We start from the raw sequence: 19,764 nt of genomic DNA, 5'->3' as shown, positions 1-19,764 counted from the left end.
CTCTTGCTTCCTGTCTTGTGGAGGCATTGTTTAATAAAATTTGTGCGTTGTTGGCAGCCAAGTCGAGGATGTTGTAGAACCGACTAGTGACAAATCAATGCTTTTGTGGAGCACAGCCTTATTTTTTGGTCAAACACATCTACACCGACGTGGAGAACAGCAACAAAAACAAATATCAGTGCTAACTGCAAATGAGCAATATACAATGTAGACACCTATATAAATGTATACATTTATTTATACTGTCATATACTGTATTTTTACATACCTTAGTGTTGTTGTCCATCACAGTCTCCAGTCATTCACTTGACATTTAACAGGCTTGTTGACAAAGAGAATGGAGTATTTCTTTGTTTTTCGGGACATTAATTCTGTCATATTTTAAAGATGAAATATGAATGCACTCATTTTCACTATGTTTAGGTGTTTTTGCTGTATTTTTACTGTAACATGTTGGCCCACTCAATCTAGGCCAGACAAATAGCAGTCTCTGCCTTCACCACTGATTCAGCCTGGGTTTGGCTATTTTTTCAGTCAGGCTGTTAAACGTTAGGCAGGAGAAAACTATCAATGCGGCGACATAATGTGTAAACGCCATTAACGTGTCTCAAGTGTAGCCTTGACACTCCAAGTAGTCGTTCCAGGTACTGGTTCTCTAGGATTTAGACTGAAATCCCACACCGCATATGGCCACCCCATAAAAATGTGAGAAACCAAACATGTGGCACAAGCCATATCCCATAGAATTCACAGGGAAATGACTATGGCTTTGTGTTATAACTGATGCTACATGCTTTATAGGCTCTGAAGCTGAAGACCATAGTTAGAGGAGACGCCCCTACCAGCCTCGTCACCACAGGCCTGTGTAGAAAAGAGGTGAGATCATGTCTGTGAGGCATTACACCAGACTTATCACCCTTTCCTCCTCTTCACTAAGGGAGTTTTTATGTTAAAGCCTGTGGAAATATTGTGGATAGTGATTGTACTGTGTGTGTCTGCATTATGTGTGTGTGTGTGTGTGTCTGTGTGTGCAGCCATGGGAGTCCCAGGCGTTTTGCAGTACATTCCCCTATGAGATGGTGTGTGCAGACTCCTGGGGTCAGTCTCTGCTGGCTGCCACCGACGCAGCGGGGGTCATGCTGTTGGATGGTGAGGTCATCCTCATCAATATTTCCCTCTGCCCTCTCTCCCTCCTCTAAAATACGACTAACGGCATCCATCTGTAGCCGTCAATACTGCGCTCAGCAGAATGCCACGGTCAACAGCTAACATGATAATGATGATGTTGTCGTCCACGTTTCAGGCCCTGATCCGGCTTCGTCCAACGTTGGTGAGTGCCGCACAATCAGTCCTCCGCTGCATGGTTAGTCATAGTTCAGCTTTATATAACGGTTGTCACAGATTTGAACTGCCCTTTGCGTGTAATATGTGTCGCTGTGTCGTGTTTCAGAGACGCAGACGCTGCCCCCAGTGCAGGTGTTTGACAAAACCATGGTGGTGAAGCAGATGCACGTTCTCGAGCCTCAGGACCTCCTTATCACCAGGGCTGACAAAGGTAGGCCTAGATAAGAAGGAGGAAGAGGGGCAGGAGGCACCGGTCACACTGCGCACATATCAGAGACCGCTTCCCCTGGCACCACAGTGTGTTTGTTGCTCTCTCACCCATCTCTTCATATCAGTATTTACAGCTTTTCCTTTTTTTATTATGCCCGTCTCTCTCTCATTTGATCTCTGTCGTCTGTCACTCACCCTCTCTCTCTCCCTCTCTCTCTCTCTCTCTCTCTCTCTCTCTCTCTCTCTCTCTCTGTTGTAGAGCGTACTTACTTACCCTCTCCATCTCCATTGCTCCAGTGAACACATTGATCTTTCATTGTGATCTGAGGAAGCTGACCTATAGAGAACCAATCCCTCTAGGGGTCGTGTGTGTGTGTGTGTGTGTGTGTGTGTGTGTGTGTGTGTGTATGTGTGTGTGTGTGTGTGTGTGTGTGTGTGTGTGTGTGTGCGAGTGTGTGCGAGTGTGTGTGTGTGTGTGTGTGTCCATTTGTCCTGCAGGACCGGATTGACCTATTGAATGAACTTCCTACTGTTTTGATGTGGGAATGGAGAGGGCTTTAAGGGAACCAGAGGCTGACTGACATGCAGAGTGCAGCCTTGCAGAAAAATACAGGCAGACATAGATAGAAAGAAACATGCAGCCTTCAAGCGACCATAAAACAAAGACAAAGAGCATTGACTGGGTTATAACAGTGATTATGTGATGACAGTGCTAACATTTGTCACAACTGTATATGGGCTTTGATAAAGCTTCTTAGAGCACACCAACATTTGTTTTTTGACTACTGCCTTAAGAAGCCTTCTGGTAATGTTCTTGCAGTATGACACCATTGTCTGGCCGTGGGTGGATACTATAAAGAGAGAGCAAATTAAGAGTAACCTTGATGCAAAACAGCGCTAATTTTATTTTGGTTCCAGGGAAGGACGCTCGGCTGTATGTGTTCAGACTGAGCACGCTCAAGAGAGGCATGGAGGAGAGGCAGCTCGTCAGGGGCAAGTGTGACAGCCGGGAGAATAAACTGGAGAAAACTAAAGGTATGGTACACACTGTATGCAAATTTATACACACTCTCACACAGACATACACACATACACAGCCTTTGACCCTCCCCTGGTGTGGTGCCAGCTGTCTGTGGTGGAGCTCATCCTGCTTGAAGCCACATGCATTGATCTGTGGGATGGTGCCAGAGGAACGGGCCAGCCTCACCTACAGTACAGCATATGTCCGATACACTGCTCTGTCTCTCTCTCTCTCTCCCTCCCTCTCTCTAACCCTCTCCGTATCTCTGCGTCTCCCTCTGTCCCAGGCTGTCATTTGTACTCTATAAACACCCACCATGGCTCAGAGCTGAGGATAGTGGCAGCCATCAGGAACAAGCTCCTCCTCATCACCAGGAAGCAGCCGCGCCTTGAGGGCTTCAGCGCCATCGCCACGGGAGCAGACTCACCAGTGGAGGAGTTTCAGTATATCCGGGTATCTCAAACTGGATACTACCTGAATGGATGGATGGATGGATGGATGAATGAATGGATGGAATAGGGAAATGTTAGTTCATTGTTAACAGTTGTTTCTCATCAAAGGAACATGTGAGGTGTGTTCCCCTCTCTCTCTCCCTCTCTCTCTCTCTCTCTCTCTCTCTCTCTCTCTCTCTCTCTCTCTCCTCCATCTCTCTGATTTTCTCTCTTCTCTATATATATTTATATATCCTGTACCTATCTAGCATATACTGTGTCTCATAGACAGGCAGACAGGTTTGTCTATATCTTGCATACAGACAACCCTGTCTGCCTGTCTGAGTAACAGGCAGTATGAGCAACAAAACCAATCTGTGTGTGTGTCTGTGTGTGTGTGTGTGTGTGTGTGTGTGTGTGTGTGTGTGTGTGTGTGTGTGTGTGCACTGACATTGTTGGGTACTATGTGTCTGGCAGGAGATCTGTCTGTGCGACCCGCCGGTGGTGATGGCGCTGGTGGACGGGCCAACGGGGGAGAATGACAATATGATCTGTGTGGCATACAAACACCAGTTTGACCTGATCAATGAGAGCACTGGAGATGCCTACCGGCTACATCATGTGGACGCCAACAGGGTGAGGCACATGTGCACATACATACACGTATACAACAAACCCCATCCTTTTCTCGTGCTCTTTTTTCCTCTCTTTGTGTTTATTTGATATCTGTTTAAGTTGAACAGACCTGAGACCTCCAACTGGCCCAGTTGGTTGCTTTATTTACCTTCTGATTACTAGGCTGCTTGGTTGAATCAACACTCTCATTCACAGCCACCGCCTGGGGAGGGAAGGGAGGAGAAATGAATGAGCAGGCTGGAGGATGAACAGCTGTTCCAATAAACTGTCTTATTCCCGCTTTGGCCGTATCTCCTTTGAAAGAAATATTGTTCTCTATCAAGAGTAACTAGAAAAAATAATAGGTTGAAATATAATTAAATCAATCTTTTCAAAAAGTGTTAAATCAGTTAAAGAATAAATGTTGCCTGGATGGTTACCCAGTACCCAGAGAGTATGCGACATGAAATCATCTGTTAAAAATGATCTTGCATAGTTGTTGTTTGGTTCTTGTTGAAGGATTCCCCTAAAGTGAGTTCTCTGCCTACAGGTAAACTTTGTAGCAGCCATTGATGTGTATGAAGATGGGGAGGCTGGTCTGCTGTTGTGTTACAACTGTGAGTCTCTGTTTAACTCTGACTTTCAAACATTGTTATTTGATTTGGGTCCCTGTCTCTAACATTAAATCTGAGCTTTAATGTCATTCTTCTGCCACTGCACCTTTCTGGAATGGAAATCAAACCATAGACTGCTGCAGAATATTAAGAGTCAGAGTTGGAGTTTACAAATGCAGACAACATCCACTCTGGGTTTTGTGTGCCTCTTTCTGTCTGGCTAGTAGGACAAATAGTTGTCAAATTTCATTGAGTTTCAAATAAAATGCTGCTCTCAGTCCTTGTACAACAAGACAATACAAGTCACACACAAAAAGACCAACAGTAAACATAAGAAAACGGTGTAAGCATTTAACTTCAAAGTAAAACATGTCCTCTGTCCTCAGACATTTGCTACTATAAGAAAGTGTGTCCGTTCAATGGCTCCACCCCCATGATCCAGTCCAACACCTCCGATTTCCACTTCAGCTGGAACCAGATGCCCAATGCTATCGGTAGGTTACCACGGCAACAATGGGCCCCACCCTGCCCATGCTGCTGGCCTGGCCTGAGCTAGCTGTCTCCATGGTAACGCCATGGGTAGCCACAGGCAGCCATTGGGCTTATGTGCTTGTTTGTGAGTGTGTGTGTGTGTACGTTTGTGTGTGTGTGTGTGTCCATGTTTGTGCATGTCATTGTTTATGCAGAGAGTAATGAAAGCAGAAAACAAAACCTAAACCTCTTGATAACAGCTTGTTGTTGCTCTAGGTTTCTGTGCAGGATGAGAGAATCACAGAAGAGAGATACATACATTTTATCGTCTGCTCTTGCTGTTTTTTTCAGTCTGTGCGTTTCCTTATATCCTGGCCTTCACTACGGACTCCATTGAGATCCGGCTGGTAGTCAACGGCAACCTGGTGTACACAGCAGTGGTCCCAGAGCTACAGCTGACTGCCTCGCGGGTCAGTATGATTGACAGCCACTGTGAGTGACTGCTACCACAGTAACCGACGTTATGTCCATGCACTGCTTATGCCATTATTACTTCAACTCAGTGCAACTTTGTAGATTTAAGATGCAAAATAGAGAAGTTGGTTGACTGTGCATTCTACCTGTGCACCTGCCTATAGCAAATTCCATTTCATTCTAACAAGAGTACTTTCAGAAAAGCGCAACAAGGCCCCACTGCGATATAGAAGTAGCTTTCTCAGCTCTCTCATTTCAATCAATCTTAATTTCCCCAGTGGGAAATATGGCTGGCAATCAGCATGGCTACATACTAGCAATAATACACTCATAATTCATACACAGACATCATTTAAAACAGGCACATGGCATAAACCAAACACTTTTTCTTCCCATATCCTCGATATGTTTTTCTCTCTTGGGTTTTCCTCCACTCTGTCCCTCTTGGTATTACTCCCCATCTGCCGTCTCTCTGTCCTGATCTCACTCCCTCTCTCTCTCCCTCTGTGTCCCACCCCAGTCGGACATCTATTTCGTTTCGTCGGCTCCGGTGAGCTCGGCCTCCAACTGCAGCTCCAGAGACACCAGTTCCCAGAGTTCCCCTCAGACGCCCACCGGCTACGAGATGCCTGTGTTCCCCTCGCCGCTCGGTGACGGTAAGCCCCCGCACAGTAAAAGCACCAGAGGATGCCGATATAGAGCCACGTTTTTTGAGGTTTTTGAACGTTAATGTTGCCCTCAGACCTGTTTGACTGTTTGTGTCCTGCCACCTTGGCCCAGAGCTAGAGATCTCTTTGTGTACACTAGTCTGAGCTGCAGGGGGGCGGAGCTGTAGCCATTTTCCTCCAGGGTTAGGTGTTGCCGCACAGCTGAATCTCTCTAGCGGTCTTGTATCTGGGCGAGTTATTTCACCAGACTTCCGCGACTGCTACTTCCCGATCTGTAACCACACACCGACATGGTCTCATGTTACCGTACCTTCAAGTCTCACAGGACGCAAGTGACTAAAAGGTGAAATGGAGTCACCCACCTACCATCCCCCATCCTGCCCCTCCACCCCCCCCGTCATGGGACACAATAAGTGTCCTCCGAGGCAGGGGGCTGCTTTCAAGTGTGATTGAGGATCAATACGAGCCCCTCCCCTCAGCCTTCTAGCCTACTCTCACCTCCTCCTTCACCCTTCATTGTGTATCTGACCAACTGGAGTCAGGAGGACCCTCCTCCCCTTCTAGATTGATACCGCTGTCTGAAACGGGGCGTATTTATGGTGGACAGCGTTGAGTGGGGGTGGAGGGGCAGTTGTTAATGACATACAAGTTTGTCATTCAGTGTGAGCCGGCAGACTGATGGATGAAGGTGGTGGCAGCTCCTCAGTGTGTTCATTAGAGTCTGGCTTCTATCAGCCATCATCAGACACATCTGTGTAGTTCTAATGGCTGCAGTGAAGGACAAGGCAGGAGGAAAACATGAAGTCCTCTTAATAAAATATCTTCCTATTAGTCACTGTGTTTGTGTTAGCTCCCGCTGCGCCATCAAGCCTGTCTTCTCCTCTTTTCCTGAGGGGAGCTGATATTTACAGGTTCCATTAAGGCTAACAGGGTGGAAGTTTTGCCTGTCGCTGCTGCAATTAGCTGAGGATGGGCTTTATGCTTTTAGGCCGGTTGGGGTAATCATTTCTTTGGATTGGATTCTCTTTTTCTCTCATTCCTGTTTATCTGCTTTTGTACCTTTATTAGAGGCTTTGACCCACGTGATCCTGTTTCACGGGGAGTCCATGACCTAAGGGAGAAACTGTAGTCTGTTTGTGTGTGTGTGTGTATATATGCGTGTGTGTGTGTTTGTGTGTGTATGCCTGCATGCACATACAGTGTGTATTCGTTTTGTATAATCCTCTTCTTCGTCCCTGGTTCAGATTCTATACGGATCCCCTATGGTACCAAGCTTTCCCTGTACATGTCTAAGGACGCCGAAGGTACTGCAGGAGTCTCCCACAACTCCTCCTCAACTCATGAATATGCTCATATGCTGCCCCACTAACATGCACGTGCTCCCAGAGTGTATCACCCTTTCTGTTCCAAGGCGGCATGTTGACTTGAACGTTGGTTGAATGTTAAGTGAACATTATGTCTTCCCCATCCCCCTTCTGTCTTACTCACTAAAGCAGTGTGAGGAGAGAGTGAAGGAAAGAGACGATACGCAGAGTAAAGAACGAAAAGGGGGGAGATGCGTCGATTGAGAAGGAGGAAATTAGAATTAGAGGGGGGGAAGAATGAGATGCAGAGAAGGTATGCATGAGCGAAAGAGAAAAGGGTGTGTGTGTGTGTGTGTGTGTGTGTGTGTGTGTGTGCAAGAGGTTGAAAGTGAAGGAGGGGGAAAGTGAAAGAAAGAGGGGAAGGAGAAGACACGTCTGCCGCAGCATGATTTACAGATTGCACTGTCGCCATGGAGACTTTTGTCAGCCCTCTCTTCGATCCAAAGTGGTAGTCCAAACAGAGGTGCCACAATCCGGGGGGTGGACGACAGAGGGAGGGAGAGATGGAAAGAAGGAGAGGGGTGGAAGGGTGCGCTGACAAAAATCCCATCCTCTAACCGCCTGTATGCCTGCCGTATCTGCTCCTTGGGGAGGGTTTCATTTGATGTAATCGCATCAGTAATGTGAACAAGATACTGATGTGGCTGCTAGCCGCTGCCTGCCTCCACTGGCACACACACACACACACACACACACACACACAGCACACCCAATCGGCTCCCAGCTCCGACCAATTCAACCTCACAGAATATCAATTAGTGCTCAAAACACTCAATATACTCTTGACACTCTCACTCATTTATGTTTTCATTGTTGCCAATAACCTTTGCCAGTGAGATGCAGTATGACACTTCCCCTGGTCCAGAACCGCATGTGGAATATAATGATCTCTCTGATTATATATTCCAGATGATTGCATGCTTTTTTCCCCCCCCACATTTGGTTTATTGCCATTACTGTTTGACAGCCCCGGTGCAGGAGAGAGGGACAGTAACAACCGCAACGCAGTGTACCTGTCAAACATCAGCAGTGACCCTCCATTTTTCTCTGTGCCGCCTCACTCACCTCCGACCCGCTGACATTTTAGATAGACGGTCCTTTTTGTGCAGTCTAGCCTCCACATTGATTCAGTCACATCCATGTGACCATTCCAACCTGCCTCAGTGGAGCAGGATAGCTGTTGAATTACAATGCTGCCCCCTGATGGCACAATCGGGCACTGCAGGTTGGCACACTGCAGTTTTTTGCAGGCAAATGGTGCCGTTTCAAAAAGTCCAAGCATCCATTAAATTTGCCCCAAACAAAGCTTCAAATATTTATAGTCTATGATGAATAATAGATGGTCTGCCATAAACGGCTGTAACTGAGCAGTCATATTACATTAGCCCGAAATACTAGCGATGACGCATTCATTATAAGATCACGTTGTTTCATAAAATAGGACCATCAATCAGTTTAGAGTGTCTTCATTTGAATATGGAGGTTTGATTGTATTGTAGGAGCCCATCCACCTCCAGACTCTTGAGCTAACATTATGAGTGTGTCTGCGTCAGAGTGTGGGTTTATATGCAGTCTGCTGGCACAACAGTCTGGCCTGGCAAGTCTAACTGCTCATCTCTTCATCACTTGAGCCAGGTGTGTCACACAAGTGCTACACCTTCCTCTCCATCTGATATCTGCGTCTTTATCCCTCATTCCTTTTCCATCTTTGCTCTCTTTCTGTCTCTTGTTTCACGTCCTTACCTCTCTTTTTGTCGTCTGCCTCGTCCCTTTTTTTTTTTTTACCCCCCCTGTCTTTACCACCTACTCTCTCTTTTTTCCACCCTTCTCTCCCTCTGTATTCTTACTCCCAGGCGAATCAGCATGTAAGCACATCTTCAAAATCCCACTGAGTAACCTGGTGGGCCGCAGCATCGAAAGACCCCTCAAGTCCCCGCTGGTCAACAAGGTGCTGACGACCCCGGCCCCTGTCATGGTGTCCCCCGCGCCCCTCATCTCTGCCACACACTCTCTCTCTCTGTCCCGCATGGAGATCAAAGAGATAGCCAGCCGCACCCGGAAGGAGCTGCTCGGTAAACCAACTGAACAACAGACATTGATCAATGTGTCATCCAGTGTTGATACTCAAGTCGCCCTGACTTTAGCCTTACCCCAATCCTAATTCAGTTTTTTGGATTCAACGGCTGAATACAAGCGATCCATTTGGATTGAACGAAAGATATTAGAGCGATCGGAGTGAAAGAAGTGAGGGGAAGAGACGATGGATTTGGGGGATTTTTATTCTCACCCCATATCTTAACAGTGTCTTCTCTCAGAAACTGAATATCTGTAGACTACATTTCACACAATTGTACCAGCTGAAACTCAGTGACACCTTTTAGTCACTTGATAGTAAGTTGAGTGTCAGCACTGGACTGTCCAAATAAGGTGGGACCTGTTTTGTCTCGATGACTGTATTAACCCATGATCGTTCTCTGTTGCCTCATACCAAAGAAACTGTCCTCTAGAAAAACAAGTCTATGTTGTGGCCAGCTGTCTATACCTATGTTGTGTCTGCTGAGAGCTGATACTGGGCGTTCACTGTCCAGGCTTGACAGAGGAACCAAGCGGGAAGCCGGACAGCGGGACGGTCAAACAGAGGAAGATGAGCAAGAGGACCACGGAGGAGGAGCCCAAGGCGCGAGCGCTGACATCAACGAACAGTGACAGGTAAGAGAGACGGCAAGCGGATCATATTCATCATCATCACCGTCGTCCGCGGCAACATCGTCCATCGTCCAACGTTCAATAGCCACATAAAACGGCGTTATTTTTTTGTCCACGACAGGTTAGCCTCCGAGTCCGCTGAGACAGACCTGGACGTCCAGCGGCACTGTTCGTCCGGGTCAGAAGCCGAGCCGGAGAGGGCGGTGCTGCGAGCGGAGAGCCCGCCGCTGGCCAGCGCATTCGCCCTCTCCACGTCCTTCGAAGAGGACGTCCTGGACCTAAAGTGAAGACAATCCCACCGTGCATTCTCTGCCCGCCCTCTCCCATTCTGTCCTTGTCATTATTTTGGTTTGGTTTGGTTTCTTAAGGTGTCGTTTGTTGAATTCTTTAGTTTTTGTTTTGTATTTTTATTTTTATTTTTATTTTTTTTTTGTTTATATATCTGTGTTCTGGGTCCCCCCTTCATCAGACATGGTGGGTGCAGTGGGAGTGTGAAGACGTGTGTGTGTGTGTGTGTGTGTGTGTGTGTGTGTGTGTGTTTGTTTTGTACGCAGTCCCTCGGCCACTGTATGTTGGGTGTTGATGTTGCCCTGCAGCGAATAACCCAAAGAGGCGGTGAGGTTGTGTGGGATGGTGTGGTTTATTCGGAGTTCTACGACACCCTGGAGATAACGTTTGTGGTTTCATCCCAAAACCAAAAAGTGAATGTAAATCTACGCACCAAGGCACGACAAAACCCCCTGTGTTCACCATGCCCTCTTGAAGTCGCTACAGCTTAATGTGTTGTATATTATGTGATTATTTCCAATCCACTTTCAAATGTTGTATGATATGCATATGTATGTGTACATCTGTTTATACATTAAGATGCATACACAGTGGCAGGGCGTGTATGCCTGTCATGCCTGTAATGCATATTTATAGATATATTATAAAAACACATTTTATTCCTATATTTAGTAAAAGTATGATGTTTTATGCTCTCTCCACATATTAGTCCTTGTTATTCTCCTTATTCACGGTATACAGGTAGACAGGGCTGGAGGCAACGTCTCCCACAAGTGCCATTTCCCAGCATCCTCCACTGAACTACACCTCTTAACAGCCACCATATGCTGGTGTCTGACAGTAGCAGCCATGATTGTAGTCCACACTAGATATTAACCTACCATGGTGACCCAGAACTACATTCAGTTAGCATAAATCCACACAATGGAGGCACTTCTCTTAAAGCCACATGCACTAAACATCTTGCCCATAAGAATGAGCGTACCTTAAATCTGCATGACTTGCCTTTGCTACGAGTATTGTGTCTTTTGCGCCGATAAAGCATCTTTGGAAACCACGGGGTCTGCATCATCACGCATCACACACACACACACACACACACACACTGCAGACCACAACCTGAGCTGGTTGAAGAAGTGTGTCACCAGACTGTCACGTGTGACGGCAGGAGGCACAAAGTGGTTCTCTGCAGCTCTAGAGCACGATGCAAGGTTATCGTAAACTAAAACTAAGACGGAAAACATTGGAATTCAAAATCACTGAAATAAAAATAAAAAACGAAATTTTGTGAAAAAACTAAAACTGAACTAAAACTATCCTGTGTACTTGTAAAACTAAAATAAAATAAATATATACGTGAAATGTTTTTTAGTTTTCGTCTTTTTGTTTATGTGCAGAGCAAAAACGATAAGACATTTTTTTGGCGAAGAATTTTGTGTTCCCAACTTTTAAGTTAGAATGTGTTAAAAAAAATTCTTGTAAATAAATTTGAAAGAGTTTTTGATTTATTGTTTGTACTACACAATACCTGCTATGAACTTTTATTATTATACCTTTAAAAAATACCACCCCTACCAAAAAATACAAAAACTAGATACTGAAACTAAAGAAAAACAAAGTTGTAATAGAAAAACTATATAAAAACAAAATGAAAATGGAAAATTCTAAATTATAATAACCCTGGTATGACGCCAACACTCAGTAGAACCAGACACACTAAAAGTTAAAGGTACTTTGAGTAGAAGCGTCCTTCAAATGAGTCAGCTGTACTGTTTGGAGGAAGGAAGGTTGTGAAGGTTTTCCAGTCTCATGTTTGGGCCCCTCTACCTCAGTGGGAGTGCAGTAGGACCAAAAAGTAGTAATAATAATAATAATAATGGTTTATTTATCTAGCACTTTCAAAACAATGTTATAAAGTGTTAACCGACAATAAAACAAAAAAAGTAAGATTAATAGAAATACCAAACTTGAATTTAAAAACAGGGAAGAGTACATCAGGGAAGTACAATGAGATTAAAATAGGTAAATACAAATTATACAAACGTCTATCTGTAGAAATGTATTTTAAGAGGTGATTTAAAAATGACACTGATTTTTGCCAGCCTAAGCAGTGGATCCTAATCCTCATCCTCAGGACCCAGAGTCCTGCTGGTTTTCATTCTAGCCCTCTAATGTGGGACTGATGTGCACCTGGACAGTTAAATACCTGTTAGGACAGAAAGCCAGCGGGACTCTGGGTCCCGAGGGCCAGGGAATGAAAACCACTGGCTTAAAGGCACAGATGGCAACGGTCCGGGCAGGTTTGGCCTTAAATGTAGACAGGAATGGCCAGGAGGAGCGTGGCAGTCAGGTGACAAAGTGCTGTAATCTCTCTACCAGATGTTTGATACTAGTCTTTCATTACATCTGGCACTGAGGGAGTTAAATCGGCCATGTGTGTCCGAGTGATAAAAACATATCAGAGTGATATGTTGATGAACACTAGACAGTAAAGGCAGGACCAGATGAGGGATGTCAGGCTGCAGTTTGGGTGTGAGAGCGCCTCCGTGTGGCGGCTTCACAACACTGCTGCCCTCAGATCTTGCATGAGCTTCTCTTGCTGTGCCTCCTCTCCCACATGCCTATCGTCTGTTCTCCTCTGTATTTGCTCGTCTCGGTGTGAACCCCTTTGACACTATTTCGCAACACAGAAAAGTTAAAAAAAAAAAAAAAAAAAAAAGGGAAGAAGAATGGGGTGGGGGTATTTTTACAAAGACGTTCTACTTGCTATTTATTACTCCTAATGAGTGTGGGTGACTGGGGGATGCCTGGCAGTCACAGTTTGTAATACTGCTTCTCTCACTAATGTCATTATTCCCATTTCTCTCTCCTTTATTCCTGTCAAGTCCTCTTTGTTTCTACCTCCCCTTGGCATTTTCACAGTGTTTGTTTTGTTTTGTTTTGTTTTTTTGTATCTGAATCAATATTTACTGTTTAGACTGTTGCTGAACCTCTGTGATATCAAAATGAAAGAAAAATAACAAAAAAACACCAAGTGTCTTAAAATATTGTATCGCCATCGTTTTTAATGCCAAGTACTACTTGTAAATGTTTGTGTATCAAATGTGGCCTCAAATGAAACTGAACTATATTATTATTATTATTATTATTAATATTATTATTATTATTTGAGCAGTTATTTTAAACAAGTGCTGTAGACCACTGCTGTGAAAGTAGTCAATTCTGTTCATTGATATGTAATAAATATTTATGAAATTTGAACCGATTGGCTTGTTAATTGTTTCCTAATCATATCAGATCTCACATTAATTAGACATTAGAAATATATGAACACACTAGGAGAGGTTGAAAGCTGTCTTAATAATCCAAAGGATGACCAAGAGATCGATAGCCCTTTATCACAGGCATGTCTCAAAGGACTGTACAGAGAATGAGCCTAACTAGATCTAACTGATCAACAATCAATCATAGAACAGAATGATATAGGACAAACATCAGGAGGAACAAGACACACAAAAACAGATTATAGCGAGACATAACAGCCTGCCTATTCTACATAGTCTATCTTAGCCTTAGACCCTCAATGCATACAAGGAAAAACCTCCAAGAAAACCTGGAGGAATGTTAAGAGGCCAAGATATCCCAACCCTCTTGTTGGGACGCACCTGGTGTCGACCCCCTTCCCCCCGTGTAAACAGCTGTTTTTATACCAAATATGAGAGGGACGTTGTGTCAGTCACAGTCACAGGGGGGTATTGCAATGTTGTTAGATGGTTGATCAGAGTGTGTGTGTGTGTGTGTGTGTGTGTGTGTGTGCCTCTTTCCTTTAAGAGTCTTAATCTTGCACACCTCCAAAGGAATACACACACACACACACACACACACACACACACACACACACATGCACACATTTATGTTCACACATGCATGCGTGAGCATGCACACTTACACTGGAAGTTTTACTGTTGCCAAGTCAAACTGTGTCAGCGTGCTGGCAGTCAGTCTTCCTCTGGGACTGTCTGCAGTAGTACTTAGTGTAATTATGCAAAAAAAACTTCAAAAGCAATTAAATTTCAAATTTTTTTCATTTGACTCTTCATTCGTGACTCTTTATTCATGACTGGCAAAGCTAAGATTGGGAGATGACTTTGGAAAGTCAAGGAACTAACTCAACACTATGTAATGAAGAGCTCAGATGTGACTTATCATCTCAGTTCTGTGGTGTCTTGCTAACACTTTATTGAAACAGTGATTGTTGATTAATGACGACTGTGGCCACAAGATGGGGGTAAAAGGCACATTTCAGATGGATCTGATTATGCATGAACCCAGTATTAAAAGAGGGGGGGGGGCAAAGACAACAATCTGAACTCTGTGATTTCAGCCCAGCAGCTCATTCAAGCAGTGAGCTGATCCCATGATGACTGAAGGGCAGAGCGGCAGGGGAAGGACAGATGAGGAGGAGGAGGAAGGAGGACACGGGCCTCTCTTCCACTACACATGCCCCGAAGCTACAGGCAGGTCCAGACCAGGCCACACCTCTGACGCATCGACAGGATATTTACACACCCAAAATACCATATGTCATTAGCATTATATTTGACCGAGATCCTACTGTATTTTGAATGCTCTTTCATTCAGAGCCGAGGATTAGCCCGTACATCAATAAACGCCTCCCATGCACCAAAGAGTCTGTTATGCGGTCATGTTTCTTTCATCGAGAAAGAAGTGGAAGTTTAGCCGTAGACACAAAACATTCCATAATTATGAAACATTTCTTCTCTACAGTTTAAAGTTTAGTCATCGTTGGTAGGAAAATCACTGGCAATGGTAATTGTTTTCAGCATGGAAAATTATTTTTATTCCAGCTGGCAGACACGTGGAAGAGAAAAACGTGTTTCATTTAATGAGGAAGGACTTGGGAGAGTGTGAGAAGATGTGCTAAATACAAATTCATTTTTTATGTCAGACAAAGTTGAAGATGCTGTAACGTTGCTCTTCCAGATAGATGATGTTAAACTATGGATCAACATTCCAGTTAACATCAATAAACTGGTTGACATGCGGACAGTGTGTGTGTGTGTGTGTGTGTGTGTGTGTGTGTGTGTGGGCCACCTGTCTGCATGACTGAGCACTGTCCTGTCTGTCTGCCTGGACTATGTTTCCATACCTTTGTTCGGCCTCCCAGCCCCCAGTGCCTCGGGACATTTCAGTGGACTCAGTGCAGCCCAAGGTCTTACATAATAGGCTGAGGAATGCTGGAGCTTTGCCGTGAGCTCCTGGATCATCTCACATACACAAACACACACACACACACACACATACACACTCACTAACACACAAACACAAACACACAGTGGGGCCCTCTCCCTTCACTATCGGAACACACTGTGTCTCCGTGACCGGGCCAAGTCAACAGTGGGATCTATATACTAAAAGACAACTAAATTAATGAATAAATGAATTGAATCGCATGCAAGTAAGATTGGGCTGACTCATTACATAAATTGACTTAATGTCTAATAACAATGATCTGAACTGGAGTCAAAATCATCACCTTATACATATAGAAACCTGACATATTAGCTCTAAGAATGAAAACCTCCAATGAGAAAAAAACTAAAGTCTTGAGCTGTAAACACAATGTCCAGTGCACTCTAAAGTAAGGAGGGAAGAGACTAAAAGATTGAAATTTAAAAAGCCTTTATTTGTTGTGGCTCAGAGCCAAAATGTTTCAACCGTCTTCATCAGGGCAAGAGACGGCTCCACAATGAGCAAGTCACAATTTAAAAGAACTACAACCAATCAGAGACACATTCAAGGCTCATGCAAAAAGACAGTGAAGAAAAAAGAAAAAAAACACAAAACATCACCTTATACATTCAATGAAATAATTTACTATAATACTTAAAATCGCCACAAAATAGATTATCAAACATAAAACCACATGACAGAACACAAAACTTCAGTGTTGGTTAGGTTCCACCTCTTTCACAATTCTGTATTTTATGATCTTTCTCTCTTGGTTGTTTTTCTTGGTCCAAACTCAGGAATCCAAATGAACTTGGAAATTGTTTCACTGCAACAGCGACAGCATTAACTAAGCACGCAGCACTCAACACATCACAATTCATCACGCCAGTATCCATTATGCTTCTGTTGAATGTAGTAGGCTGACACAATAGATGAAATACACACATAGGAAACAGATAAACCTCCCAGGGACACGGCAGGATAACTGTGACGTCTCTGTGTGGTCGTTCATCCACACGGCGGTCTGTGCTGTGTAAACACCAGGCTGAGTGGTCAATACAGTTCTGGGAAATATGCTATGGTGGTTTAAACTAATGTCTAAGTTTGTCCATCATTCATTCCTGATCCCATCAGGTTGTTTCATCAAGACCAGTACAGAAGACAAAACGAACAACAACCTTCAAACAACAACAACCTTCATTTAAATAGACATGGACAGTAAATAACACAAATCTTCACTTCAGATAACTTCCCCAGACAGACAGGGAGACATTCTCACATTTTAACTTTAACTTATAACATGATAAAAATACAACACTAACAGCAGTTCACACAGCCCAGCACTGATGTGAGCACACACCATATTGCACTCTCACTGCAGATCTTATCTTCTTAGAGGTACCCCTCTCCGGTTTCCTCCACTTCCCTCCACTGATACAGCTCATGACTTATAACTACCATCTAATAAGCCAGAACACCACACAAGTCCAGTCCCTAATTTAGGGATTTTAGGCGTAAGTGGAGACTGTAAACAGAACCTGCAGCGCCATGGAAACGCATGGCACCTGTCCGACGGTGTAGGCCAGAGAGCGGGTGGGCGCCCGCAGCGCCAGCAGGTAGGCTACGGTGTGCACCACCCGAGCTATGAAGAAGACCACAAAGTGAAGCCGGGCCACAGCTGGCGAAGGCCCGGTCAGGGAGTAGACGGCACCCAGGAACAGGAAGGGCAGGATGTTCTCCAGGTCGTTACGGTGAGCTCTAGGAGAGGAAATATGAGTCAGTACACAATATAGGCACATACTTAGACATGTGCGTGCATGCACACACATAAACATATACGTGTACGCACACACATACATATACACACACACACACAGACACACACATCTGTTTTTATTTGATAGCACAGTGCTGGCGCTTATGGGCGTGACTCACTTTCCTGGCTGTGTGAAATCATGAAGCAATTCCCAAATTACTTCAAAAAAGCATTCCTTAAGGATGTATCCTGTCATTGAGTATTCCCTAAGTATTCCAGTGACTCACTCAATATCCTCTGAAATATCGCATGTGTGGTGGGGGGTATTAGCCAACACTGTGCATTCTGAAATTCCAGAGTAGTATGACTTTATATTTTTCATTAAATTTCATTTGAATTAGGCCGTTTCATAAGACGCATCATGCAGCGTCAGACTTCTGCAAAGTGCTCCCTGCTCACTGAACTGAATTCAAATCCCTGTACTTCACTTTTGTTTTTGGCAGACCTGAACACCGGGCCAAAGCCTGTGAAATTCATGAACTACCGACAGAGTCCTCCTGTTTCCTCTCCGCACACAAAGAAAACCTCTCAATAATATTATTCTAGGAAACCTGCCCTGAAAACAATTCAGATTCATGCAGAAACCACACATAAAAAAAGTCTGGTTCAAGAAGGAAGTCGTTATCACACTCATATTTGGAGCATTATGTTGGTTACACTGATTAACACCGGATAAAGAAAATGATGTTGAGAACAAATGTAACTGCCTGCAAATACACAATTGTTTCCTGCTATAAATTCAGGAATGGGCCTAGTTAGAGGGCACTAACAGGGGGGGAAAAAAAGATTGGAAAGTTTTGACTGGTAGAAAAACATCTGCTTTCCTCAGTATCACAGATCATTTCCTGACAAGTTAAAACAAAACAGTGAGCTGTTCCTTCTATAGGCTGCCAACATCAGGTGAACATCCATGACAGAAAAAAAGTAGGCCTTCTCTAACTGAAGTGTGTACTTAAAGGAAAAGTTTGGAAAAGTAGGATGAAAAAGTTGCATGAAATTAGGTTACTGAAGCACATTAATGGTTCTGTACAGTGTGATGTTTATTTATTAGCCTACTATTATTATCATCATTATTATTATTATTATTTTGCTTAGAGCAAACTGTGCAGTGCCAAGCCACAGAAACCCCAGAATCTTCTACAAAAAAACTTAAATATTCTCAAGATAAAGAACCTTTCCGTCTAGTATCAGCCAATTTACAAATCATAAAACACTCAATGACTGAAATCTCTAAGTCTAACATTTAGAGCAGGTGATACCTTTCATTCAATACATTTTGCATAAAATGTGTGATGCTATAGTTGTCAAAAAAGAACTTTTTCCTGAATATCTTTTCATAATTGTGGCCTATATAGCCTAGTATTGTTGTTTACAGCTGCAGGCTACACAGGATTTAAGTGCGTCAAAAAGTGAAATCAGACTCTCTCCACTCTCTCTCACCTTCGGCAGCGCTCCACGTCTGGATCCTCTCTGTTGAACTCCAGACCGCCGTGTCTCAGCGAGTCCTCGGGGTTGGCAAAAGCCTTAAAGACAAACGAAAACAGTCATGCTTTTCCTCAGTGAAATTTGCTGACATTATGGTACACATTTATGAGCTGTGTATCACTGCTGTCCTACTTCATATTTTGGATAGAAGCCACTCACCTTTTTACGCAGCCTCACTTGCCCCGTTATTATCGCTATGATGTACATCTTAACCACAAGAAGCACGCCGTAGAAAACAAAACATGAGAAAACTTCGTTTCTTATCATCATTGTTGTTGTTTTTTTTTGTCTTCTTTTTATCACCCAATGTGAAGTGTAATCAAATCAAAGACGTAGGTCCGACTGAGGTTCGTGCCTATGCGCTGCGGCGATGAAAGTGAGTCCGTGGCGAGAGTTTTGTACCCTCGGTGACGCCCCCACCCACTCACTCAAATGATGACAGCTTGAAAAAAAAAAACGAGACGGAATTTTTCCCATTGCAGCAATTAAATATCCGTGTGAATCCCTGAATTACAACTGAAAACCCCTGGCACGCTTCGGTGTGTCTGATGTGGTGAATACCGAGCAGCAGCCACTCGTTTCCTCAGGGCATGGTATTTACTGTACTGCATGCCTGCTGGGCCGGGCGTGACAACCCGGTCGTTTGTTGAAATTAGGAGAGATTGTCTACAGACAAGGCTTAAAAGCACAGGCAAGGATACGATGTTGCCACAAACATACACCTAATGTACCCTACACCTATAACCATGCGGTTCACAAACATGGAAAAAAAAAAGAAAACATAAAGTACAGCTTAATTGAGGATGAAGATGACCATTTTGTTCATAAGTTTCACACTCTCTAATGTTGCCTCCTCGCTTTCAGTAAAGACAGTTATGTAAATCGGTATAAAGTTATATCTAACAACAAAAATCATCTCAGATTTTATACTCCATTAGTGTAACATCATATCAGATGGGGGTCCATAGCCTGATGTGAATCAATGTGGGGTCCTTGACATGAAA

At 44.0% G+C, this 19,764-nt stretch overlaps 2 protein-coding genes across 4 annotated transcripts in view; one reads left to right on the top strand and one right to left on the bottom strand.

The window, feature by feature from the left end:
• garnl3 (GTPase activating Rap/RanGAP domain like 3) overlaps positions 1-10,907 on the top strand; it is a 55,345-nt gene extending 44,438 nt beyond the window's left edge. For all 3 annotated transcript variants that reach the window (XM_071523322.1, XM_071523324.1, XM_071523323.1), the window contains exons 17-31: positions 802-876; positions 1,035-1,149; positions 1,304-1,330; positions 1,451-1,555; positions 2,473-2,589; positions 2,862-3,028; positions 3,484-3,642; positions 4,172-4,238; positions 4,622-4,729; positions 5,058-5,176; positions 5,701-5,836; positions 7,093-7,152; positions 9,066-9,284; positions 9,801-9,921; positions 10,040-10,907. In XM_071523322.1, the coding sequence (XP_071379423.1) occupies positions 802-876; positions 1,035-1,149; positions 1,304-1,330; positions 1,451-1,555; positions 2,473-2,589; positions 2,862-3,028; positions 3,484-3,642; positions 4,172-4,238; positions 4,622-4,729; positions 5,058-5,176; positions 5,701-5,836; positions 7,093-7,152; positions 9,066-9,284; positions 9,801-9,921; positions 10,040-10,205 (1,761 nt within the window). In that variant the 3' untranslated portion in view covers positions 10,206-10,907. The remainder of the gene's footprint in view (positions 1-801; positions 877-1,034; positions 1,150-1,303; positions 1,331-1,450; positions 1,556-2,472; positions 2,590-2,861; positions 3,029-3,483; positions 3,643-4,171; positions 4,239-4,621; positions 4,730-5,057; positions 5,177-5,700; positions 5,837-7,092; positions 7,153-9,065; positions 9,285-9,800; positions 9,922-10,039) is intronic.
• A 5,004-nt stretch (positions 10,908-15,911) lies between these two features.
• ptges (prostaglandin E synthase) lies at positions 15,912-19,157 on the bottom strand. Its single transcript, XM_071523334.1, has 3 exons — positions 18,920-19,157; positions 18,716-18,798; positions 15,912-17,217 (listed from the first exon to the last, which is right to left on the bottom strand). Exons 1-3 carry the CDS (start codon positions 19,028-19,030, stop codon positions 16,968-16,970), a joined length of 444 nt encoding a protein of 147 aa, XP_071379435.1. The 5' UTR covers positions 19,031-19,157; the 3' UTR covers positions 15,912-16,967.
• Between the last annotated feature and the right edge of the window lie 607 nt (positions 19,158-19,764).

The sequence above is a fragment of the Centroberyx affinis genome, unplaced genomic scaffold (genome assembly GCF_046629955.1).
Source record: "Centroberyx affinis isolate AG114_WGS23_722 - 3 ecotype Tasmania unplaced genomic scaffold, CSIRO-AGI_Caff_v1 ptg001080l_1, whole genome shotgun sequence".
Taxonomy (NCBI): Eukaryota; Metazoa; Chordata; class Actinopteri; order Beryciformes; family Berycidae; genus Centroberyx; species Centroberyx affinis.
Note: the sequence above shows the minus strand (reverse complement) of the source record. Positions and strands in the feature narration are given on the sequence as shown.

Excerpts from the sequence above, each read along its gene's own strand:
- ptges (XM_071523334.1), bottom strand. The coding sequence starts at position 19,030 with ATGATGATAAGAAACGAAGTTTTCTCATGTTTTGTTTTCTACGGCGTG. Across the intron at positions 18,799-18,919 it reads AAGTGAGGCTGCGTAAAAAG|GCTTTTGCCAACCCCGAGGA; the intron begins GTGAGTGGCTTC and ends TTTGTCTTTAAG. Across the intron at positions 17,218-18,715 it reads GACGTGGAGCGCTGCCGAAG|AGCTCACCGTAACGACCTGG; the intron begins GTGAGAGAGAGT and ends TTCCTCTCCTAG.